This window comes from Ctenocephalides felis, unplaced genomic scaffold, assembly GCF_003426905.1.
Source record: "Ctenocephalides felis isolate EL2017-DRISC unplaced genomic scaffold, ASM342690v1 CF-g0.4_SCAFFOLD_01886, whole genome shotgun sequence".
Classification (NCBI taxonomy): domain Eukaryota; kingdom Metazoa; phylum Arthropoda; class Insecta; order Siphonaptera; family Pulicidae; genus Ctenocephalides; species Ctenocephalides felis.
The window spans coordinates 39,804,363-39,832,268 of NW_020538040.1; the positions used below are offsets into that span (position 1 = coordinate 39,804,363).

General features: G+C 29.6%; 1 protein-coding gene and 1 pseudogene across 5 annotated transcripts in view; one reads left to right on the forward strand and one right to left on the reverse strand.

Annotated features, from left to right (window-relative positions):
• The window catches only part of LOC113374945, a 7,148-nt pseudogene extending 3,584 nt beyond the window's left edge, over positions 1 to 3,564 (forward strand).
• Positions 3,565 to 6,991: 3,427 nt separating this feature from the next.
• Positions 6,992 to 27,906, reverse strand: part of LOC113376829 (peptidylglycine alpha-hydroxylating monooxygenase-like) — a 29,581-nt gene continuing 8,666 nt past the window's right edge. Inside the window, exons 1-2 of one of the 5 annotated variants that reach the window (XM_026616893.1) lie at positions 7,189 to 8,329; positions 6,992 to 7,112 (exon numbers count right to left, since the gene is read on the reverse strand). In XM_026616893.1, the coding sequence (XP_026472678.1) occupies positions 7,105 to 7,112; positions 7,189 to 8,176 (996 nt within the window). In that variant the 5' untranslated portion in view covers positions 8,177 to 8,329 and the 3' untranslated portion in view covers positions 6,992 to 7,104. Of the gene's footprint in view, positions 8,330 to 18,819; positions 18,881 to 27,906 lie in introns of those variants that run through there. The other 4 variants (XM_026616897.1, XM_026616895.1, XM_026616894.1 and 1 more) reach the window with 4 other exon arrangements.

Below are 27,906 nucleotides of genomic sequence, written 5' to 3' on the forward strand. Positions count from 1 at the left end.
TATCTAAAATACATTTCCTCTGATATATTTTTTCATGTTAAATTAATTATAGGCGGTTGGAATACAAAGCTTCTATTGCTGACACTCTCATCACAATAATTGAAGAAAATCCTGAAGCAAAAGAACCTGGATTAGCACATTTATGTGAATTTATAGAAGATTGTGAACATACTTCCCTTGCTGTTAGAATTTTTGCATTTACTTGGAAAGGAGGGACCCAGATCAAAACAGCCATCAAGGTGACAAAATATATTTATATGGAAAAATAAAAACTGGCTTGTAATGATGAAAATATGATTTTTTTTTAACAGATATATTAGATTCATATACAATCGGGTTATTTTAGAAAATGCAACTGTTAGAGCTGCAGCAGTTGCTGCAATGGCTCAATTTGGTGCTCTTTGTCCTGATCTATTGCCTAATATACAGGTATAAATAAAGTTGATTGCTAAGTAGCAATAATCAGTTTTATGTGAAAAATTGTTTTCTGAAGCATGTCAGGTTTCTGCCAAAAGAAAAACACTAATTAATTTATGCACTTAGAAGGCACATGAACTAAAATGGGTTAAGAAACTAATCATGTTTTATATTAATTATTGGATTATTAATACTGGGAATATTTCTGGGAAAAAATGTACAGTCTTTAATGCTTAAAAAATGAAAATACTAATAGACCAATTTTTTTTAAGGTTTTGCTAGCTCGTTGTCAAATGGATTCAGATGATGAAGTTAGAGATCGTGCAACTTACTACAGCTCCATATTAAATCGAAATGATAAGTCATTGTGTAATGAATATATTGTGGAAACCTCACAGGTCTTTACCTTGCATAAAAAACTAATATTAATATAAATTTACAAATCATTGATGATTCATTTAATATTTTCAGTTGTCTCTAGTGTCTTTGGAAAGGGCATTATTAGAATATTTAATGACACCTTGTGTTGAACCTTTTGACTTAAAAACAGTACCTATATCAGCGGCTCCTACAGTTGAACATAATATATTGCAAATGAGGGAATGATATTACTAGTAAGCAAAACGTTTCATTGAGAGACATCTTTTAAATGTGAATTTGAGTGTTAATTATAATTACAGATTTGCCAGCACCAGTTGCGACTAGAGAAGAAGTATTTAATGAGAAATTGTCTGGCATTCCAGGCATAGCAAAATTAGGTCCATTATTTAAATCAACACCTCCAATTCAACTTACAGAAAATGAAACTGAATATACCGTCTCTTGTATTAAGCATTGTTACACTTCCCACATTGTCTTACAGGTAAATAAGTTATAATATAACAATTTGAATCTATATAAGATAGCATATGTTTTATCACATAGTCCCGTGCTTATAAAACAGATTTTTTTCAAAAATTGGTGAAGTACCATTTCAATTTGAATATTGTTCTTTATGCCTAGATTCTATTTATTTACAATTTTTTCAATTTCTTGGAATGCAATCTTATATTAAAAAAAAAAGAAAGAAATCAGTATGTTTGTATGAAGTTTGAATGTTTAAAAACATTGTTTTATTATTTTTAATAAGTTGACTTTCTTTTATGTATAAAATCTGAGCAAAAATATGCTGTTGCATTTAAGATGAAAGAATTTCTCATATTTCAGTTTGACTGTGTGAATACTTTGTCTGATCAACTGCTAGAAAATGTACGAGTGCACTTAGAGCTAGCACCTGGATATAATATTGTTAATGAAATTACCTGTGAACGATTACCGTATGGTGAACCAGGTTCAGTTTATATAATTTTAGAATACCCAAATGATTTAGTTGATACAGCGGGTACATTTGGAGCTACTTTGAAATTTGTAGTGAAAGATTGTGATCCTGCAACTGGATTACCAGACTCAGATGAAGGTAATTTTATGTAACTGTCAAGGCAATTTCAATATTTAAGCAATATATTATTAACCCTTTCCAATCGACTGTCCTCATGAGGGGACAGCATAATTGTAGCATATCACTCGGCTGGCGCCTCTGAGGCACTTGTCAGTTTGTATATATAATGACTCATTCGTATTAAAGCGTCGAATAGAATAGATCAAGAAAGCGGTTCTTTATATATATTTTTTTCTATTTATTTTATCAACTTTCTTTCATCAATAAATTAATTATAATGTATTCTTTTTTGGTTGCATTAATTTTTGAAATATTTACTTTTGTTCATTTAGTAGTATTTCTATATTATTTTTATTAGTATATATGAAGCTTTGCAAATTATTAATAACTGTGGGCTGCCATATAATGTTAAAATTAAATGCCAGCTGTGAGTTAAAAGAAAGTGATAAGACAGTGATAAATTTACTATTACTTTCAAAATACTTTTTATTATATAATTTACTTTTTAAATATTGTAAAAAGACTGTAAATTTATCAAAAAAAGAGGAATATAGAAAACCTTATATTCCATTTTTCTGTGGAATGGTAAAAAAACAAACTATCGCGACCCCTTTTGGAAACAGCTTGAAACTTTAACATACTGGAGAAAATTAATTTAGATATTATTGTAAATGTATGTTCTGCATTGTCTACAAATTCATATAAAACAAATTGCATAACATATACAATAATATTAAATTTACAGCAGGCACGTTTTTGTCATTATGCAGTGTCGAGTAGTAAGGGTTAAAAATGCTTTTATAAAATTCAAAACTTGTTCTATGTTTTAATTTTTTGCAACTAGAAAATATGTTAACACAGAGAAATACTTGACATATGAAAAACAAACTGGTAAACTTCATTGTTCATGAAGAAATTAAAAAATATAATAAAATATATTTCAAATGAATGCAAAAAGTTATTAATTCTTTATAATAATTAAATATTACAAAAAAAATGTGAAAGATGCCTGAAAACATTCTGTTACATATTTTAATTAGCTGAAATTATTTGCAGGGTATGATGATGAATATATTTTAGAAGATTTTGACATATCTGTAGCTGATCAATTACAAAGGGTGAAGAAAGTTAACTTTGGAGCTGTTTGGGACGCTGCAGATAATGAACGTAAATATATTACAAAAATATTTACTAATTGTGAACACAAAATGCTTTGTATTCTTCATTTTACAATTAAATATAAAACACCAAACCATATTTAACTTCCTTGATAATTCTATTTTCAATGTCACAGAATGGATACAATTGGAAGATACATACGCTCTAAGCAGTTTAAATACATTGCAAGAAGCTGTTAAAACAATTTTAACATTTTTGGGATTAGCACCTTCAGAAGGATCTGAAAGGGTACCCGAAGGAAAAACTACACATACCTTATTATGTTCAGGTAAATTCATTAGAGATCAATATATTTAAACATGTGCAAATATTTTCTGTAAAATATTCATGTTGATTGTATTGTGCATATGAAATTCTTTACAGGTATGTTTAGAGGTGGCATTGATGTTTTAGTAAGAGCAAAACTTGCTTTATCAGATGGCGTAACAATGCAATTAACCGTCAGGTCTACACATCCTGATGTTGCTGATCTTATTACGTCTGCCGTAGGATAAAAATCTAACAAAATAGTTAAATAATATAAATTTTATCACACAAAAAATGTATTCCATAAAAGTTTGTTACATAAATATTATATGCAAAACTGATTATAATAAATTGCATTTTATTATTCTTTTTTATTAACAATTGACATGAGCTATTATTTAAAATATATTTTTTAAAGCTGAATCAAAAGTTTCATTACTTTATGAATTATGATATACAGTCACTTGTAGTTAAAACTTTTCATGAAAATATTACAAATGAGATGTATACTATATATGAAATAACTTAACACAATATTGTTTTCACATGGGAGATTTAAAGGGACCAACTATAGTTTTTGATATGTTTTAAGATGTTGCATTTGGTGTGCGGATTTTGATAAGCCAAAGGACATATTTTTTAAATTTTATTGAAATCAAACTAATATCACAAATCGTAATTAAAATTAGCAGTTTATCAAATAAAATTTGAGCTCATCAGCGAAGTCATTATTTTATATCCTCAGATTTTCATATGATATTTGAGGAGTTGGTAACCAGAGTGAATTATCCCACAAATCGTCCAAACAGATATAGTGAGAAATGGAATTGGGATTGGATTGGAGACAAATTGGAATAAAAATAATATTTATATATGTGTTAAATGGCAGCAAAAAATTTGCTCAGACTTTCACATTTTATGAATTTTTTGTTCATTTATATATTGAAAAAATCATAACATATTGTTAAGATAATGGTAATAAATAGTATTTACATACTACTAATTGAAAATAATATAAAAACATTAAAAAAAAAGGTAATTAGACACGGTTTGATGGCACTCAGATTTATGTGGAATAGTCCACTTTGGTTACCAATTCCTCTTTTATATCTTGGTTTCAATATGAATAATGCATTTCTAGTTAAGTCTAGTTATGTCAGAAGCTAATAATAATATTGATTCAAAGGGTATGGGCGCATTGCATATAAAATAAGCTCTCCCAGGTTAGTCCAGTCATTTAAGTTTAAATTAGGTAACAATCTCGGAATTCGAGATACCCAGCTGTAAGTCTGTAAATACTTGTATATTGACACCCTACAGTTGTTTCAAAACCTACATATGGTAGGGTGTCAATATCATATGTAGCTTTTGAGATAACTTTTGGGTGTCAATATACAAGTATTTACAGACATGCAGCTGGGTATATCGAATTCCGAGGTGAACTTACTATAATGACTGGACCATATTTAAATAATTATTAAAAAAAATCACATAACTTTCAAATTTCTACCTTATCACTTTTCGAATATATTTTCTGATTGTAAATGATATGAAAACGCTTTCTCATAAAATAATTACAAACATTTATACTAATGTTTCCATAACAATTATTTCTTCTAAATTGGGATATTTTTTATTTATTCAATTTGCTGCTCTAACATATATTTTGGATTGAAACAATATTTTGGATAATACAAGAAAAATTTATAGGCCTTTGAAAGATTCTAATTGGAAATTAGTCCAAACAACTGCAGTGTCAGAAAATACCAAACGAAAAAGACTACTATGTTAGAGTTCTAAATTTATATATAATCGATTTTATTTTTTATATTTACTGCATGTTTCAACAATCAGATAACATCATAATCTATAACAAATAATATAGCACAAATCAGTTAATATAATCATGACAATTTTCTTCTCAATATCTATTATTGTAAGTTACAGTAATACTAAAAAGTGAGTTTGAAAAAGCGGTCACTTTTGCATATTTACGATTATAATTGACTGATAAGATAGAAAGTTGAAATTGTTCAATCAGGCTTTTTTAATTTGGTGTATAAATCGTTCTACAAAGGTGATCCATATCATATACCAATGTGCACATACCTCATAATTTGAATTACATAAAAGTAATGATACAGTTACACCATATAAAAATAAAACTAATTAATTTAATAGATAAGAGATAATATTTTACAGATCATACACTTGGAGGGAATACAGTCTACATCCTTCTTTGGAATGTGTAAGTGTAAATAAATAAAATTTTAGAACAAATATAAAATTACATTAATAAGCACCAAAAATAACTTAAAAATATTAAGTGATGCTAATAAAATCACAGATATTGCATAAAAAATAATTACAATTAAAAATTAATATTTTATAGATTTCTCTTGACTTTTAGTTTAATAGGTAAAGTTTTTGCTTTAAACCTGATTACAAATACAAATTATTTGATCTATTCGATAGAAAAATATATATTTAAATATAGTGAATGTTATTTAAAAAAAAATTTTGTATAAACTATATAATATTTATAACATGAGATTCATATAAATATATATTTTGTAAATTAATGCATAATTTAAAATATTGCACTATGTTAACAAGAAATAAAATTGCAAGAACTTTATATATGTTATTCATAGTCAAAAGGAATTCTTTTGCCAGATGTTTGAAAATAAAATTTATAAGGTCATAAAATGTGATTTGTTACGACAATTGCAAAATACATTCCACCACATGGTAAAAATAACAGAATTAAAGTGATTTTCAATTTATTGCTATGCAAAGCAACATGTTAATCCTTTTGACAAATTTATGTTATTCTAACAAAAATTAAGTATATATGTATAAAATATATACAAACTTAATTATATCATCAAAATACAATCTGGTCTTCTGAATAGCATACATAGTAGTTGTTATTCAAGTAAAACAAAAAATAAAACCATCTTTTGGGTTCTAAATTTGTCTATCGCATGGGATTTATTCAAATTTGCTAAATGTTATGGTTGATGCTTTTATTAAATGGAAATAATTAAAATATAAATCTATTCACAAAACAAATAAAAAGTAAAAAAATACAACCCAAAGATGAAATTTCATTTGTTTCAATAAGCAAATGTATGTAAACAAAGTATTTAATGCCCAGTCAAACTCGACATTTACAGCTTTAGATATATACATGGACACAAGTCTCACTCATCAAATATACTCAAAGCGTTAAATTAGAACCATTACTAAAAGTACTTTAATTTGTTCAAATATAAGTAATCAATTTACTGTATTTTTTAAATTATTTCTTTTTTGTACCTCACAGCAGTTTTTAAATAAGACTTTTACAGTTTTGATTAACAAAATATTTACACAAAAAGAAAATAAGAATAATAATGTTGGATACAAGCAAAAATGATGAATTATTTTGAGTTTTCAAAAACGTCTTTAAGTAAATGTTGCCAAAGTAAACAGCTTAATACAACATTCATCTCATTATATTAAAGTATTTTTGCATTGTCAGGAATGTTAAGTAAATTTTGATATATTTTTCATTTTGGTTTTCAACAAGTTTTTGAGATTCCAATTTAACCAGTTAACTGCTAATACTATATTTTTTATTTAGATATCAAGTATGTGTATTTTGTACATAAATTTCCTTTATTCAGATAAATAACTAATTTTATATGTTTTTTTTCCAGTTTGTAACTGTCGTCTTTTGGAAATGTTTTAAATTTTAATTATACTCATCACATTATAGTACATCTTTATTAAGTGAAACATAATTCTGGATTCATGTTACTTTTTGCATAAACTGGTGTTCAGTTAACTGGTTAAAAATATAAAAGTAAAAACTCACATTTATGAAAGTAAACTAGCTTTAACATCAGGAATGTTATTCAAACCTGATTGAGATCGGGACCAATAAAAGTACGGTGGCCCTGCAGTAAAACAATATTTCATATCCAAAGGTTCATCATTCTCTGACCAGTACATTAAGTAAAAATTGCACATTTCATCTGCATTTGTACTTCCGACATGAGTCCACGTAGTCCGGAGACTCGTCATAGTGCACCTTGCAGCTAACTTATCGCCTCGATTAATTGTTTCATTGTTAAAAACTGGATAAAACATCTGTGGAGTCAATGGATTTCTTTTACCTAGCTCTGTCCACTCATCCAAACCGCTTTCATTTGTTCTAACTTTGTAACCAGATACTACTTTGCCCAAGCTATGTGTGTGTGTTCTATAAGCAAATGGATGAATGATTTTATCTTCATTAATAGTACATATCGTCTCAAAATGTTCAGTGGTCATGGGGCCTATGGCACCCCCTGTTCCCAGCAATAAAACTCCGGCTAATTTAGTCATAGGCTTAGATGTGTAATGTAAGAAAATTCCTGAATCATCAGTGCTGCCGTCTTTAAATTTATCTATATGTGCATAATGAACCTGTAAAACCAAATATTTGATTGTTGAGTTTTTACCTACTTTAAATCCAACATCCTGCGGTAACTCTAATTTTGGAGCATCCATTGCCCAAGCATAAATTATTTGAGAGCCTTCACTACAAGGACTTGCAGTTTCTTCAACAGAATTTTCGTTTTGCGCCATTTCGCCGCAATTCCAGACTGGTCTATCAGAGCCTGGTTTCTCGCAACCATAAAGCAACATATGATGGGCTGTGTTCATTGTTGCTTTCGGTTCAAAGCCGACAATATAGTAGGGTTTTGTATAATCAACTTTTACTGGTGTACATAAATATAATTCTGGCCTGTTTGGCTTCACATCGGGCATTAGCATGGAATATCTTTGGATTGTATATGAAATTACACATTGCAAGAACGTAAGATAAACAATAGCTGCAACAAAAATCATATATTTGCACTTCATCTTGACGAGTTAAATCAATTCACTAACTCGATTTAAATAAATTTTTGTTACTGAACGTGCAAATCAATTTTTATCGCGTTATTTATTTTTATCGCGGCACACGTATTTAGTTTATCAACTACATTCGTAAGCAGCAAGTGGCCATCTGTCAAAATCGAGCAACCGTAGCGACCGTAGCAGCGTAGCAGCGTAGCTCAACACCATTGATAAGACACATCAATATCAATGAACAATGACGCACTATCGTCTCGGGGCTTTTTTGGTATAATAGATAATATGTATATTGTGTATATGCATATGTACTTACTTATACTTAGTAAAAGTATTAAATATATTAGTACTTATTAATAAAACGTTTTCATCAGTATCAAATATGCTTGGGACATCCTACGAAGCCATGAAGTTTCTTAAGGGGGTCTTCCTATGTGATGGGTTAAAAAAATCGATTTTTTACACCTTTAAAAATAACATATTAAAATTTCAAATCGATATCTCAAATAGTTTTTGAGTTACAGCCATTTAAAAAGTATACATATAGTATATAGTACAACGATCATTTTATCTTTCTCAAAACTGTGTTTTTCAAACTTTCCTCCATTGTATCTCAGAAACGGCTGGACCGAATTACTTGAAATTCACATTCAATATATTTAAACGCATGGAATGAACTATTATCAATCGAAAATTTTCAAAACTTCGATTTTTTTTATAGCAAAAAACAAAAAAAAGCGCCTAATTTGCAACTTTTATTTCAAATGTCTATCAAAAATCCAATTTTTTTTATATTCATTTGATTATACGGTCATTCCGTGCTTTTAAGCCTACAAATTAAAACGCCGTTGATTTTTTTTTCAGATAATCCGATCAGCCGGAATCGTGGAGGAAGTGGGAGCTCTTTTTTTCGAGGCGGGGGTGTTCAGAGCGCTGTAACTCTAGTTTGACTGAATATTTTTAGCTGAAATTTTATATTTATACTGTCCAAATATGTGTTAATAAATGATAAAAAACTTGAAGCTCTAAATATTTACTAGTCATTGATTATTGTCCAAATATGTGTTGATAAATGATAAAAAACTTGAAGCTCTAAATATTTACTAGTCGTAGAAAAAAAATCCTAAAATATCCCTAAAAAACAGGCCGTCACATAAGAAGACCCCCTTAAAATATAATATTTGCAATACTTTTGCATTATTGCGTTACGATTTTTTGTTCATTGAGTTTTTTTTTCTGTTTTAATCTAAATAATTAAAATTTTTAATTAAAAAAAAATACTAGTGGGGTGCATGGCATCGTGCCTTAAGGCAAACTTTCCGTACCGTAATTAAAAATCTTGGTACGGAACCCAAAAAAAATTACACAAAATGTGTACACATTATTGAAACCTCTATAAAATATCTAATAAATTGATGTACATATGTCCAATAAACATTTTTGACTGCCAAATGACATCTTTTATGTTATTTTTATTGGGAGTCTATAACCTCTGAACCTGCCTTCCCAAAAATAATCAGATCTTCATTTTGTCAATACAAGTAAAATTGACAAGTTTTCTTAAATTATTAAAATCGGGTGCTCCGTTCTCTTAAAACGGAGTTACGGTTTTTGGCACTTTTTGCCCCTATCATCAGAAAGGCTAGACCTTTGCCAAAAACTAATAAGCAGGTCTCATTATTAATATGAATCAAATGTTTTTTAAATTATTCAATTCGGTTGATCGGTGTTCTCGAAATCGTCGACGAAAATTTGTATCCGCACGCACATACACATGCATCAATTTTTTCTAAGGTATGCCAAAATGTTCAAAAACCTTTAAAATGTGAAGATATATAAAAATTTTCATTTTCGTTTTCTTTGCGATTACTATAACTTACCCTACGTAAGTTGAAAACAAACTATTCGTGCATTGCTACGTGCCCTATAGCAAATTCCCGTACCGCAATTTATTAGATTTCTATTTGAAAATATAACATTTATTTGAGAATTTTGATTTTTTTTATTTTGATTTTTTTTTAACATTATGAACACAATTTTTAATTTTTTTGAAAACAAAAAAAGACTTTTGATAATTTCGAAATTATTAAATGTCGCAATCGCATGTTGTAGACTAACCTTATTTGCATGTTATAAGATAATAATAAACATATTTTAAGTAAACACGCGAATCCAATGGCATTAATGATTTTTACAGGTTTCAGATAAAGCTAATTATGATTATGTTCGATTAACAAGTAAATTGCATTAGTAGGTAGACGTTTGCATGAATTAACTATTGTTGGGTGGAACTGCAATAAACACGTAAGTTAGTTAAAATACAAGTGAATCAAATAGACAAGTGGCCCAATCATGTTGAAAACACTAAAACAATTTCTTTTTAGATTCTGCGACGAAAGCAGTTTACATGGTGTAAGATATTTAACATTAAAACACAATAATGTTATTGAAAAGTAAGTCAAAATTATCTATAGTAATATCTAATAACCAGTGGCGTACCTAGAACTTTTGCCGCCCGGGGCGATCTCCAGATTGCTGCCCTTTCTATTACAAATAGTGGTTTTTATAAATTAATATAAATAAACTAGTGGTGCATGGCGGCAAATTGCTGGAACTTCCCGTACCGAAACATATTTTTTTAAAAAAAAGATTAAAAATTTTTCGAAAACTTTGAAAAAAAAATGAGAATTTTGAAAATTTGGGAAAAATTAACTTTTTCGAAAAATCTGTTTCTTTTATATTTTGAAATTTTTTGAAAATTTGTAACTTTTTTTTTCAAATCAATCGCGCTGCGTAGCTGTTTTGGAGACAAAATATCGAAGCGCGTTGCAGTCTAACGGATAGACATTGATACGGAACCCATAGAAATGGAAATTAAATTTATTCTTATTATTAAAATCTCTAGAAAATATCAGATAATTTGACGTGTATATCTAAAATATCTAATGATTATTTTGGACCGCCAAATGTCGTTTTTTTACTTTTTCTTATTGAATCTCTGTAACCGCTAGACCTGATCCCAAAAACAGTTCTTCGTTTAGTCAACACAATGAATTGAATTGAATTATTTAAATCGGACGCTTCGTTTTCTCAAAAACTTTTGGCTTTTTTGTCCAGTATGTTTGAAACGGCTGGACCTGCCTTTACCAAAAACTAATTAGCACGTCTTAGTACGAATCGAATGTTTTGTTCAAATCGGTTGATGCGTGTTCCTACAATTATCAACGAAAGTTTGTATCTAAACACATCCATTTTTTCTAAAGTATGCCAAAATTCAGAAACCTTTGGAACGTAAAGATATATAAATCAATTTTTTTGCGATTACTATAGTCTATAACTTACGCTACGGAAAGTTAATGAATTATTAAGTTATTTAATCAATATTATTATTATATCAAGATTAATTAATACTCAGAGTAATCTTTTTTAGACATATTTATATGCACTCGTTAACATATTTATACTAGTGGGGCGAGGAATGAAAATAATTAATAATTGTTTTGAATAATTTCAATTAGATTATTTATTCCATACTGTAAATTTATAAGTGCTTTTTAAATTGGGCGACGAGCGTATTTTATGAACAACTTATGTGCACGTTTACAAGAGTCCATTTTTTAAAAATTTGATATTTTTGATAATTTAGAATTTTTTTAGAAGCTTGAAATTTTTTGGAATTATTAAATATTTAGAAGTTTGAAATTTTCAAAATTATTAAATTTTCTGTAAATGCATTTTTTGCACACTGTCTACTCCAGCAAAATGTTTTTTTGAATTAATTTAATCGGATGATCCGACTCCGAAACGGCAAAATTGCCTTTTGCAAAAAGTTTGTCTTTTTTATATACTTATATGGAATTAGGTGCAGAGTTTGGAGAAGGAATATTCAAAGTTTTTGAAGATGTCATCATTTTACCAGGGTATGACATGATTTTATGCGTAATAATTTACTCAGAATTAAATATTTTAACTATCAGTAATAGTTGTTCATCGCTCTAAAAATTTGAGGATCTTTGTCAATATCACAATACGTTTTTGGAAAACGAATTTTGAAGTTTTTGTCTATTACTCCAAAACGATTACACCTGACCTTAAAAAAATGATTGCATCCCACACTACAGTTAATGTCTAGTATCAACTGATAACTATGGATTGGATGGATTAAAAACTCGCTTAAAATCTATGGGTAAATAAAAACTCGCTTTTATGCAAAAGTGTCGAAAAAATTATATTAAAATATTCTCAAATATATACGCAAACACATACGCTTTCAACTCATATGCTTTTTGAAGTATTACATATATGACGTCGTTATCTTTTATCTGTGACTGTTACCTAAACTACAATAAATCAAGTATTGGCTTAGCATTCATTGGCAAATCATCATAGAAATGAAACTGCGTTGCACAAAGATTTAATTTTATTTATTTCAACAGCAATCGAAACTACTCAAAACTAATTAAAACTACTTGTGTTGTTTGTTGAAGACTCAACCTGACCATTAACAATTCTCTAATGCGTAACAATTATATTAGATACATATATATCTAATTGTTTGGTGTGTATGTTGCAGCAATGCCCCTAAAAAGTAATTTTTACTTTAGATCATATTCGAGACTCTGGTATCATACTGCTTGATGTCGAGTTGGCCAAGGTTGGAATCGAACTTAGGACTCACAACTTCTAGCCTACGCTTGTTATCTTTATTCCACATCTGGCTCATTGCACAAACATAGCAGTTAAATGAAAAATCTTAATGCAAAAATATTTACTAGAAAATTACTAGAATTTCTAGAAAATGAAAATCTAATTAATTAATGAATCTCTTGTTTCTAATTCAAGATTATTTTGGCTGATTGTTATGATCGCATCAGTAACAGCTACCGTTTTGATATGCCTGGGTCAATGGGATCGTTTCAAATCAAGACCATGTGTTACATTATTGCAATTGCGATCGGACGATTGGAAAATGCCTTTTCCAGCTTTTACGGTTTGCTACGCAGACAAAATTGATGTGAAAAAGGCTTCGTCATATATCAAGAAGTATGTATCAAATTATTTATCTGTTTTCTTTCATATTACACGTATTCAATATATACGAGAAATCGAGAATGTTATGAAATGATTTTTAACACTTTCGACTCGGGAGTCGGACTGCCAGTCGGTACGCTGCGCTCGGAATATTATAGTTATATACTTATCTCTCAACTCGGAATTTTTTTTTGTATCGGATTTTTTCAAAATGTGGTTATATTGCTTTTAAATATAACTTTAAATATAATTTTAAATATATATAGTTATTATGATAATAAAATAGAAAATTTTGAAAATTAAAAAAAATTGCACTCAAAACCATGCTATATTGTTTAAAAAATCATTTCTTTACAGACCTTTATTAAAATTATGGGGATCATGAGCTAATAAATTAATTTTGTTATATATTTTTTTATAAAATTAATAAATCAATCAATGAATGAATGTAATAGTAAATTAATTTTTAAAAAATAAAAAAAAATTAAATGGAAGTTTAGTTTGCGACGAGTCGGAGCGGCGGCATCCGAGCTTAGCGGTAAAACATATCATGCCGCCGTAACGGCGGCATCCGAGCGCAACGGTCGAATGACTATGCCGCCGGAGCGGCGGTATCCGAGTCGAAAGGGTTAAAACGTAAAAGGCTGCAACAAAAATCGTGCGTTGCCAATAATTGTCGGTTTCAGATAACACGTTGTGTCCCATCGGTGGGCATGATAGTAGAAGAGCCAGTGAACTATTTGACTAACCTGTTTTCACAAAGCTACAATTTTTTTAATGATATTTTATTAATGGTCCAATATAAAAGTACCATTCTGGCAGTCATTCCACGTTTAAAATTTCTAGCTTTGTGAAAAGAGGTTAGTCAAATAGTTCACTGGCTCTTAAACTATGAGATCTTCTGCGTGTTAATGTTGCAAATGTATCTAAATAAAATTTTATTATATTGAATTATTACCATCTGTGGATGGTAATATTAGACACTGGAGTCTCACATCAATGTATGTCCACAATGAGTCAATTAATATTTAAAATACTTTACTTTTAGAACATGGCACGTGAACGAAAGCGATGAAATGTATCAGTATTATTATAAATACGTCGAAACTGTCATCAACATCACAAGTAATAATTTTTTGTTAGATACCGAAGAATTCTTTAACGAAATGATTGACGACCCAAATTTAAGTAAAGTTTCAATGTTGGATATCGCTGTAAGCGTGAGTATCAACATGCTAAAAATTAAATTAGTTATTTTGTAATCAACTTCAAAACTAATTACTTAAATAAGTCAAGTTAAAACAGTTCGGTAAATTTATTGATTTTAGAAATGTATTTAATATATGCAAACTTTGGAACATATACTATTATTGAGTAAAATGCGTCCGTTAGTACAAAAGCTCTACTGGCACCTCTATGTAGTTTTTTTTAATACCAAATCATAATAAAATAATACTATATAATTCAGAAGATTAAAAGCTGTAGTCATAGTTTAGTTTAGTATATAGACAATTTTATGATTTAGTAGGTATAGATAATTATGCAGAAAAATCAACTTTACATAAAAAGATCTCATCAAGAATTATTATTTATTGGTACAAGTTTTTCTAAGAAGCGCAATAGTAATCTATCACAAACAAATAATATTCTATTTTTGAAATGAAATGTTTGATTAAACAAAAGAATTGGTTTAAATTATTTGGAAAATCTAATCCAAGTTAATGAAAAAAATATGTTATATTTCATTTATTTATCAATCCGATTCAGACATTCTAAGCACTACCAAAAAAATTGCTGATGCTTTATGATGAAATAGGTGCAAATATATACTAGTGAGGCGCATGGCATTGTGCCTTAAGGCAAATTGCTTGAACTTACCGTACCGTAATTTAACATTCGAGAAATTGAAATAATCAATAATTGTTTTTTAAATTGGGTGATGAGCGTATTTTATAAACAACTTATGTGTACGTTTACAAGAGTCCATTTTTTAAAAAAAATGGATTTTTTTTGATAATTTAGAAATCTTTTGATAATTGAGAATTTTTTTTATAACAATAAATTTTAAAGTCTAAAATTTTGAGGTTTTGGAAATTTTTGAAAATATTCGATTTTTTTTTTAATTTTTCGAAATTAGTTTTTTTGAAAATTTGAATTTTTTGATACTTTGATTAAAATTACTAAATTTTTTGTGAATGCATTTTTTGCACACCATCTACTCAAGCAAAATGTTTTTTGAATTAATCTAATCCGTTCTTTCAAAAACTGCATAACCGTTTTTACACCTATTTGCTATATTTATTTGCTTTTAAATAATTAGATAATAATTATTTTACGATGCTTTTGCCTTAAAAATAAATGATGCATTCATAAATTATTTCTTTGTAAGCAACTATTTTTTAATTAGTAAATTTTAATTATTTCTGTATAATATTGAATATATATGTATAAAGTCAAAATACACTGTGACCCTACAAGATGACAAAAGCATCGTGCCTGAATCCCTTTCGAGAGTCAACAGGATTGGATATATTTTGATAATTTAACATGAAAATCCGTGAAAATCGGATGCAGAAACCAGTGAGTCTAGAAAGCTGATACCAAACGCGATACTTACTTATATGAATATTTACTTTGTATATATAGTGCACATTGCATTGGTCTATACTACGCAACGCGAGGCACGCGAGGTGAACAAATCAACCCCTAACGACATCTGTGGTAGAACGGGTTTAATACAAGCAAATTCTTATTATTTGCTTATTTGCTATAAATGAATTTATCCGAGTAATTATTATATCGAATCAAATTTATTATAATAATTTTTGCAAGAAATATTGAAACGAGATGGTTTAAAACATAACTACGTACAACCACTTATTAAATTATAACATTTCATAGTGATATATTATGCATTTTACGATTTGCTTCATGAGGCAAATTAATTATCATGAGGCACCTATTATTTTGTTATATCGATACACAGTGGAAGAATATCTTTATTAGAATCAAAACTTCAATTTTGTTTCTTACAATTACAATACTTTCGATTATTACAGTAAGGAAAACGTTCATATTTAGAGAACAGTGCATATTTTTTTTAGAGAAATATTTCTCTAGAGAACAGCACACCATCTACTCAAGCAAAATGTTTTTTTTTGAATCAATCTAATCGGAGAATCCGTTCTCTCAAAAACTGCATAACCGTTTTTACACCCTTTACGCTCCATACCTCCGAAACGGCAAAATCGCCTTTTGCAAAAACGACTCGCGATCGAGTACGAACCGAATGATTTTTTAATAATACAAATCGGTTATTCCATACTGTCGAAAATGTCGAGGGCATTTGTTTGAACCATATAAAAAAATTTCAAAATTAAAAATCTTGGTACGGAACTCAAAAAAATTTACACAAAATGTATGCACAATAATAAAATCTCTATAAAATATCTGATAATTTGATGTACATATGTCCAATGAACATTTTTGACCGCCAAATAACATTTTTGTAAATTATTTTTATAGAGAATCCATAAGCGCTAGACCTGCCTTACAAAAATTTTACCGATTGTTCATTTCGTCAATGCAAGTGAAATGTTTTTTGAATTAATCAAATCGCACGCTCCGTTTTCTTAAAAACGGAGTTATCGTTTTGGCACTTTTTGCTCCGTATATTCGGAACGGCTAGACCTGCCTTCGCCAAAAACTAATTAGCACGTTTCCTAATCAATACGAATTATTCAAATCGGTTGATCGGTGTTCCCGAAATCGTCGACGAAAATTTGTATCCGCACACACACACATACATCAATTTTTTCTAAGGTATGCCAAAATGTTCAGAAACCTTTGAAATCTAAAGATATATAAAAATTTTCATTTTCGATTTTTTTGCGGTTACTATAACTTGCCCTACGGGAAGTTAAAAAGAGAAATAAAAATCATTTATTTGTCTACATATTAATATGGACAAATTTGAGTAGTAAATTTGAAACTATAAACAATGTGTAATTGGCATTTTGATTTAAGGAAAGTTGCGACATCTTTGTTAAGTCATTTTGATATATTATATCATATAATTGAGAATATATTAAGATTTAGTGTAATTTTTTTTTACACAAGCATCTTTAACCTCATTTACAGGTTTATCCAGATTCTGATCTAGAGCTGACTGTAAATGATAAGGAAGCAGAAGAAAATTTCACATTGATCATGACTGAAAAAGGTTTATGCCTTTCTTTCAATTCCATAGTTAGTTACATGATAAGTGTAAATGATACTATGTAAGTATTTAATCTGTATAGAAACATTGCACATTAAATCATATTTGAATGGGATAAATATTAAATTACTATTTTAGTGCATCACAAGAACCAAAAATATTTGAACCAAAATTGTTTGCACTGGATAAAGTCGGAGGGAGTTTATATCTCAAGAGTTATCGTGATTTTGATGTAAGTAATAATAATAATAATTATAATAAATAATAAAAAGTTATAGTTATAATTATTATTGGTAGATAATGAACTAGTAAATTGCTGAAACTTTCCGTACCAGAAATAAAAAAAAATTAAAAGAAAAGAACTATAAAATTGTTTGAAAACTATGAAAAAATTAGATTTTGGAAAATTTTGAATTTTTTTAAAAAGTTTGATTTCTTTGTTTTTTTTTATACTCGGAGATTTTGTAAAGTTAGAACTTTTTTCAAAATTATTGCGTTGCGTAGCTGTTTTAGAGTCGAAATACTAAAGCGCGTACGCGTCGCGTCGCAGTCAAATTGACAAATATTGCTATGGAACCCATAGAAATATCAACAAATTTTCTCCTTATCATTAAAATCTCTATAAATGTCTGATAATTTGATGTACATATATCATTTTTGATCGCCGAATGGCATTTATTTTACTTTTTGTATTAGATCTACGAAACCGCTGGACCTGCCATTCCAAATATTTAATAAGTTCTTCACGTCGTCAATATAAATAAAATGTTTTTTGAATCATTTAAATCGGACGCTTCACTATCTCGAAAACTGCATTACCAATTTTGGCACTTTTTGTCACGTTACTTCGAAACGGCTGGACCTGTCTTTGCCAAAAACTAGTCAGCATGTCTCCCCATTAATACGAATCGAATTTTTTTTGAATTATCCAAATCGTTGATCCGTGTTTCCAAAATCGTCGAGGAAAATTTGTATCCGAACACACACACACACACATACACGCGCACGCACATCATTTTTTTCTAAGATTTGCCAAAATGTTCAGAAGCCTTTGAAACATAAAGTTATGTAAAAAAAATATTTTTTACGATTACTATAATTTACCCCACGATAAGTTAAAAAATTTATATCATACTTCTAAAGCAGTAAGCATTACAATAATGAATTAGAATTACCAGTAATTTACCTCAGAGTGATAAATTTTGAAGCGAAAGTCGATCTATAGAGGACACTCTTGTACAAAACTATAGTTCAATTGCATTTTCAAATATAATTAAAATTGCGTCCCTCTAATATTCAAAGAGCGATCAAAATGAGAGTTTGTTTGAAAGTTTAGCATAATGGAAATATGCTATTTAATCATGTAAATATATGTTCAATTTTCAGTTGTATATTCACTCACCTTATGAAATCCTGAACCCAAGTCAAAATTTTCACGTAACAGCTGCATCTTCACCTACAACTGAGTACACAGCAGATTGGACAGTATCAGATTCCAATATAAATTCATTGAGCCCAAATCAACGAAAATGCATGAACATCCGTGAGCCACAGCAAAAGACAATGACTGTAAGATATATAAATAATATAATAAAAATAAATTTATCCAGGGTAAAAATTAGAAATATAAAATATTTTTATTGCAGTTGTACTCAAGACGGCTTTGCAAGATCGCCGATACTGCTGAGCAATACTCCAAAAAGTGTAATTGTCGCCCGTACTATTTGCATGCAAATCGTAAGTACAGTTATATACAGGGCCGGATTTAGAAATTTGGCGCCCCGGGGCAATGACAAAAATGCCGCCCGATCCCCGAAATTTTACGAACTTTCGAACTTTTTTTAAAGCAATCGTGCTGCTTCAGCTGCGAGAGACAAAATATAGAAGCGCGTAAGCGCCGTGTCGCAGTCTAACGGATAAACAATGCTACAAAACTTATATAAATGTAAACAAAATTTATACTTATTATTATAATATCTTTAAAATATCTGGTAATTTAATGTGCATATGTCTTAAGATCACTTTTGTCCGCCAAATGTTTCTATATCAAATTTTTTTATTGGATTATCGAAACCGCTAAACCTGCCCCACACAAATTTAAGCAGTTATTTATTCTGTACATTTTTTTGAATGTTATTGGACGCTTTTTTCTCAAAAACTGAATTATCATTTTTGGCATTTTGACCCGTATCTTCAAAACAGGTGGACCTGCCTTGACCAATAACTAATCAGCATGTCTCCTTATCAATAGGAATTGAATCATAAATCGGCTTGAATAATTAAAAAATATTAGATTTGAGACGTGCTGATTAGCTTTTGGTACAGGCAATTACGAAAAATGGTAATTGAGTTTCGATATTTCTTCTCTGAAACAGCTACGCAGCGCGATTGCTTTGCAAAAAGTTCATAATTTTCGAAAATTTCAAATGTGTTTTAGTATATGTTTCAGTACTTAAGGCAAATGAGTCACTAGTTTAAATTTGTTTTTCGGCGCTTAAGCTTGGAAGTGCACAAATACGTCATTTTAAGAGGGCTCGAGAACTCAAAAACATATTTTTCTTAAACTTTCAGCTTCTTTCCGGATATTTATATTAGCCAAATTGCCAAATTTGATAACTTATTAACCAATTTGATAATTTACGTTCGGATAGGGAGGCAAGGCAAAATAATAAATTTTAGTTATCGTTTATTTCAACCCAAATTTTGCATTGCAATCGTATTATGTTTTGTTAATTATATTTCTTGAAATAAAAAATGTTGTTAAAAAAAATTGATTATATTGAATAGAATTTTTTCTCACTATCCAAATTTTGCCGCCCCCCAAAATTTGCCGCCCTGGGCAGTAGCCCCGATTGCCCCTACTGTAAATCCAGCACTGGTTATATATAAACATTTGGGTCGATTCTGCTGCACAACAGACCAATGTTATAGCCAGGCCATGTTACGCTCCAACTTCCATACATTATACTACTGAATCATACTGAATACTGTCAAAATGTCATGTATTTTTTGTACATTCAGACTATTTACACATAAACTGCACGTCACTTGTATGTTATAAAGCTGGGTCAGAAAGACCCTGTTATCTAAGTTTTTTTAGATCTTTGTGCGGTTTCTATGTTAGGTTTTCTATCTGACAACCTGAGAAAAACGCCTGACTGCAAAGCAACCACATGGCTTTGTCAATATTTAGTATGGAAAGTTCTTTATAACATAGCCTTGCCATAACATTGGTCTGTTGTGCGGCAGAATTGGTCCAATTAACTTACATAACAAAAGTGTTTTAATGTAAATAAAATAGTTCTACAATAGAACATTTTTATATAAAAAATCTACAAATTTATTGCCATAAAGAGAACAGATAATTCCATTAATGCGGTTGCTGCGCATCAATTAAGTAAACTGTTGATATGGTGCGCAATACGAGAAGAGAAGTTTTCTTCTATTCTAAAAAAATATTTTCGAAAACATTAAATATTCAGAATGAATTAACAAATTTAACTATTTCATTTATTACCAGGTCAGTCAAAAATATGTAACCTGAAAGAATATTTAACATGCGTTCGAAGTGAAAATCCAGAATATCAAGCGGATTACAGGCAAACATTATTATGTTTAAATCCGTGCATTCAGTTGAAATATATAAAATTGAAGCAAGACCTTGTAAGTATTTTAGTCAGAATAATCATATATAATTAACATAATTTATTTAACTAGCTTTGTATTATTTTACAGCTGCATGTTACTGATAAATCTGTACCAAGTTTTAATATGGATTTGATTCTACCAAAAATAAGGTAATACTCAAAATTGGTCACTTTTTATACTAAATATGTTTTGTAATTCTTTGATATTTCTGTTATTGATAATAACACATATTTCTTGTTTTATAAAGTACATTGGAATATTAAATGTTGCGAACGAGAATTTTACCTACTGATTTATATCTCATTATGAAGGAAATGAAATGCAATTTCGATTTTGTTATCTAATGTAAATCTTTTGTTATCATGCTGCAAATATTTGAAGAATCACATCCACTTACAAAAAAAAAATTAAAATTTAAGAATGAAAAAAATTGACCTTAAATTTATATATTTTTTTTCAGGTATGTGCGTCAGATAGCATTTTCTGCCGACGATCTGTTGGTGTCTTTTGGAGGCGCTGCGGCCTTTTTTCTAGGTTGCAGTCTACTTACAGTAGTTGAATTCATTTATTATTTCATTTTGGTTTTTTATGAAGAATTTTGGAGTAAAAAGAATAAGGTCACGCCGTTATAATTTTTTACTTAATTTACAAAATGGATCATTTTTGGTAATACTCAATTGTAAGTGCACATTGCTTATTTTAAAAATAAATGCGAACACATGGAAACATTCACTAGTATTTGTAATTGGTAATTTTATTTTAAATACTTTCTAGTATTTAAGTTAACAGTTTTACAGCCGCAGGTTGTTTGTGTCCTTTTTATGTCTAGAGATATAAAATTCATCAAAAATCCATTCAAATAATAAACAAATATTTATGAATTTTATCTGTGCCATCACAATCGAACGCCTAATATATTTCGGATTTGATAGCAACTAATAACTTGATAATGGTGACTAGATTCGGGGTTTATAATTTTGCTGCTCGTATGTTGCATTATATTATATACATTTATATACACACATTATAATGTTATCTTTTATGGAATGACATTTGTTTCCTTATCCCCAAACAAGCAGAAAATTTGGAGGTTACTTCCACCAAACCATAAAACTTTAGCTGAATTGCATAGTTAAAACGTAATGTACGTACAATATCAAGTGATTTATATCAAGAGAAATTCCAAATAAAATCGTTCATTTCATTGCACTTACTTGTGGCAATATTGTCTTTTGGCTCATAATATTGTTTACTTTCTCCACAAACCACTGAGAGAATATTATCAAAATAATAGGTCTGCAACTGTCTAAACTAACCTTCTACAACATCACAGGTGAAATTTGCAGGTGTTACTTAATAGTGGCGCACGTTCAATTTAACGCCAACGTCTATACTTCATGGCGCGTTTTTTGAAATAATTGTAATGTGGACTTAAACTTTTAAATAGTAACTGCTAATGTTTTTTTTTCTAGTTTTAGAAAATTCAGTTATTGTTATGAATATAAGGTGATCATGTTAGATATTAAAGTTTGAAAAGTCGGTACTACATACCACGACAAATGCCTTACTTATATTATCAAGAGTGCATTATTTTTCTTGTTTTTTATATAAGAACACATTGGTGAAATAATAAAAGATGGTTAAACTATTTTTTTCAAATATTGATATATTTTTACGACTCATACCAAACCAATGTCAGATGAAATATGCACAATATGTTAGAAACAGAAAAAATTACAAATCTACTTAATAGATCTTCTAATACAGACCTTTCGATACCAGGAGCAGATTGAATTTTAATTTTATTTACATCTTCTAGTACAAAGAATTTTAATAAAGAAACAGTATTTGTTTGTAAAATACTAGTTTGAGAAATAACTATAATAAATTATTATATTCGATACGTGCCTATTATTATATGCGATACATGTATAAATAACCAATATTCTACAGATTTAAATATATTTTTCAAACTAGATAATTTCGATCATGAGCTAGATACTACTTTTCGTTAGGATAAACTAACCATATATTAGTGCTTATTATTAATAATTAAATATTTGGGATCAAAAATCACGTGGTTTAGTTCTCAAAGAAAAATAAATAAAAAATTGATTGTTATTGACACGGCAATAAAAGCACAATTAATTATAACTTGTTTTCTAATATTTATCTGCAAACCAATTAGTGTTTACAAACTGAAAAAATATTTTCAATTAACCTTTTCTCCAAATAATTTACTTTCCAGCAGCTCTTCCCTGCTTATATTAGTAGTACATTCACAATCCATTATCGGATCGACACAATTATTCATCAAGTTTGATTTCGAATTATTTATTTCTGAATTTTCTTCATTTGTTTCCAATATATACTCTTCGTAAGTTATGGGACCTTCAAATTTCAAATTATTTATTTCTGTATTCTTCTTATTGGATTCCAAGTGCTTTATATGTTCTTCAAAGGTCATTGGACCTTCAAATTTTAAATGATTTATTCCTGTATTATCTTCATTCGCTTTTAAGTTCTTTATATGTTCTTCAAGAGTCATAGGACCTTCAAATTTCAAATGATTTATTGCTGTATTCTCTTTATTGGTTTCCAAGTGCTTCATATGTTCTTCAAGGGTCATAGGACCTTCAAATTTCAAATGGTTTATTTCTGCATTCTCTTTATTGGTTTCCAAGTGCTTTATGTGTTCTTCAAAGGTCATAGGACCTTCGAATTTCAAATAATTTATTTCTGCATTCTCTTTATCGGTTTCTAAGTGCTTCATGTGTTCTTCAAAGGTCATAGGGCCTTCAAATTTCAAATGATTCATTTCTGTATACTCCTTATTAATTTTTTTATCCTCTTTATTTGTCTCCAAGTGCTTTATATGTTTCTCGAATGTCATAGGGCCTTCAAACTGCAAATCACTTAACTCTGAATTTTCGAAGTAGATTAGATTTTCGTTAGTTACAGGATCGCCATGTTGAACATCATTTAACTCAGCATTATCATTGTTGCCATTCTAAGAATCATATTTCACATATATGATATTGTATACAAAACTACGAGATTAAAAACATAACATGTGAAATAAAACAAATTACTTTGCTTGACTACTAACCAGTCCATTACATTTCCCATTTTCAATTTTGTGCAGAATCTTTCCATCTGTTGAAAGGCAATCAAGATGGTTAGATGAACTATGTTCATGGACTTCTACAGAAGCACGACGCAAAACACTTTTATTCAGCGATAGATTTGAATTTGATCCGTGTAATCTCAACCTACATAGAAATATACTTTTAATCATTCAGAAATATTTGCATAATTTAAAAAAATATCAATTGAATATGTAACCATATAGAACTTAAAAGCAATTATTAAAGTTGTTATTTTTTGGTGCGAGAAAAATTTATTTCTGATAAGGATTCTTTCTTCTTATCTCGCAAATCGTTGTCAATTAAATCTGACTTTTTGTATTAAGAATCTAACAAAAAAAGCAAGTTCCTTACTCTGGACAAGGTGTATCAACTCTGTAAGTTTGAGAAGACTTTTTGCGGTCATTTTTGCTCTTTGCAGTTGTTCCATCATCTGTACTCAAAGAAGTTGCATCAGAAACTTCCAAATGCTGTTGTCTTTCTAATTCGTCAGCTTCATCTTGTTTCTTTTTCTGTAAATTTAATTGGCAATATTCAAAAAGGCTAATTTAATATTATTTAAATCATAAAATCCAATAAACTTATTTAATTTGATATTATATGAACCAATATTAACAAACAAAATCAAAATTCCTAAATTAATTAATTACGCGGATAATAGAGCGGCATTTTCTGCTACATCCACCCATCCATTCCGATATTAGAGCAGCTCCTGCAGCAATGAAACCAGCTCCTAGCAATAAGAACATACCTTCTGTATCAGCCAACGTTAAACCTCTTTCATCAGGTGCTGATGATCGTAATGCTTTACCAAAGGATGCCTGCCAACAAAAATATTTTCAAATATATTAGTGATAATTCTCTTGGAACTTTTTTTAAAGAGTTATTGCAAATAAGTGTTTAAGTTAAATATAGTTAACTCTTTATTTCGTTATAAGGTCATCCTAAATTTCATTTTTGTTTAACTCTGTTTTATTCAGCAATCAGAAATACATAAGGATTCCTATAAGCTAAATTGACAATATTTGAGAGCGATGTCTAAGAAGAACTCCAGTGAGATCTTCTTAGTTTAACAATTGAAAAGATAATGTTATATTGAAGCTAATCTAAAACTAAATCCAAAGGCCATTGACGTTTCAATCTTCTTACGCCAAATGGTTGGGTAATATCGTCTATTGATGGGTTTGGATGTGATGCCAGTTTACGTTTGTATTTTTCCTTAAATTCTTAGAACGTAAATTGCACCGTTTTCATGTTGAGATCGCTGTGAATGGTTTTATTTGTCACGCACCACGGAGAATTAAGTATTGTACGTAAAATTTTTGACTGAGTTCTATGCATTATAGCTATATTTGATTTGTAAGCACAGCCCCAGAGCTCAATTCCGTAGGTCCAGATTGGTTTAATGATTGATTTATATAGCAGCAACTTATTTTCAACAGAGAGCTTAGAAAACAAATTTCATTTGTGAACAAAATAAAGTCACAAAGATTTGGCAATTAAGTAAGTAGACCAAAAATTGATCCTTGAAGGACACCCATTTTTACATCTAACTAGACGCCTTGGGTTATGTCTGTTAAGTAAGATTTTAGTCATTTAGGCGCATTGAAATCATATTGCTAGTTTATCACAAAATATTATGGGAAATACTATTAAATGCTTTTGAAAGATTGAAGAAAACAGCATCAATAACTACCATCTTCAAATTAGTTAATAAACGGCTATAAACCGAGTGAGAAACTTAATCAATTGGATTTAAAATGAAAGACATTGTCTAATAATATAAGAATATGTATAAGAATTATATAAACTGAATTGCAAAGTTAAATTTATTTATTTAAAGTATATAAGTGAGCTTTAGAACTTTAGCCAGAATTAAATTAACACTCCGAATTATTTCCGATATATATATATATATATATATATATATATTTTGAAAAAAAAAATAATAATTTTGAGATGAAAAAAAATCTTGAAAAGCAATCGTTTTATCAGCACAAGCAGAAAGTTTTTTTTAATTATTCAAATCGGATGCTTAGTTCTTCCAAAAACTTAAATTTATTGCACATTTAGCTCCGTATCTCCGAAATGGCTGAACCTGCCTTCGCCAAAAATTGATCACCATTTTTTCCCATCATTACAAATTGAATGTTTTTTGGATCAATCAAATCGAATGCTCTGATATTTCAAAAACTTTCTATTTGATTTTTCAAACGATTTCTATTTTCTGTACTATTTGTCCCGTATCTCCAAAACGGCTGGACCTGCCTTTGCTAAAAACTAATCAGCCATCTTCCTACCAATAGGACACAAATGTTTTTTTGAATCATTTAAATTGGTAAATCAGTGCGCCCAAAACGTGGACGAACACGAAACAGTGCGCCAAAAATATTACGGACACAGAAAACATACACACACAGACATCAATTTTTTCTAAAGTTTGCCAAAATAATCAGAAACCATCGAAAAGTGAAGATATGCAAAAAAATTAATTTCGATTTTTGGACGATTACAATAACATACGCTATGGGAAGTCAATATATATTATTTGAGAGTAGATTATTAGTTATACTAACCATGAGAAGTTTTCCCGTACTAGACCTCTGCATATCCCATTTGACTTGGTTGGTCAACTTAGTGAGAAGGCCGCCTTGCCAGGCGTGCTGAATGAGAGTATCAATTCTCGATGCGTGGATGGCGTGCTTCGGAAAACCAATAGCAACACCGAAAGGTACAAAACATTTGTCGGAAATATGTAAAACTGATCGTTTATTTCTGAATAAAAATCAAAATGTCAATTATGTTCCTAAATGCAAATATTTAATTCTATAAAGAAGTACCAACTGGATGTAAATAGTTGGTAACCAGAGTGGACCATCCGACAAAACGGGGGAAATTTGAGATACGGTAAAGATATGATGAACTTTTTACTAAATAATGTTTTCAGATTGAACTATACATAATATTTATATCTGTTGTTAAATGGCAGCAAAAATGACTCTCTAAAATAGTTTTGCGTTCTACAATCCAGAGTCAACTATAGGGCTCCTGCTTTATTCATAAAATATGCAAAATAAGTCAAATAATATAAAGATAAATGGTAATTAGTGTGTAAACTAATTGAAGATAATAACTTTAAATAATAGCAAATTTATCGACACGGTTTAATGGCGTCAAATTCTATTTCCGATGATCCACTTTGGATACCAACTCTTCATATATATATACGTGGGGCATGTAAAAAATAAGGTTCCCAACGCTGTACACTCGCCGCGCGATATACTAGGGGAAATCCGGCAACACCATTTTCATTGTTGATCCTTGCCACTCCATTCCAACTACCAGGAAGATCACTGCAAAGCTTAGTGCCAATCTAACAGCCATCCACGATGGAGCGCGCAATTGCCGTTACCGCCAGGTGTGCAATCCGTTCAGTCATTCGATTTTTAAACGCAAAAAAGCTTACACCTATTGAAATTCATAGACAGTTGGAAGAAGTTTATGGCAAAATTTGCATCAGCATCTAGCACGTCTTCAAACGGTGCAGGTAGTTCTCCGAAGGACGCGCAGACGTTCACGACGAGCAAAGGAGCGGGAAGCCATCGAGTTTTGGGACCGAAAATGTGTCTTGCTTACTGAGTTAATATTTGAAAGGTCCACTATAAATTCGGACAAGTACTGTGAGACACTAACAA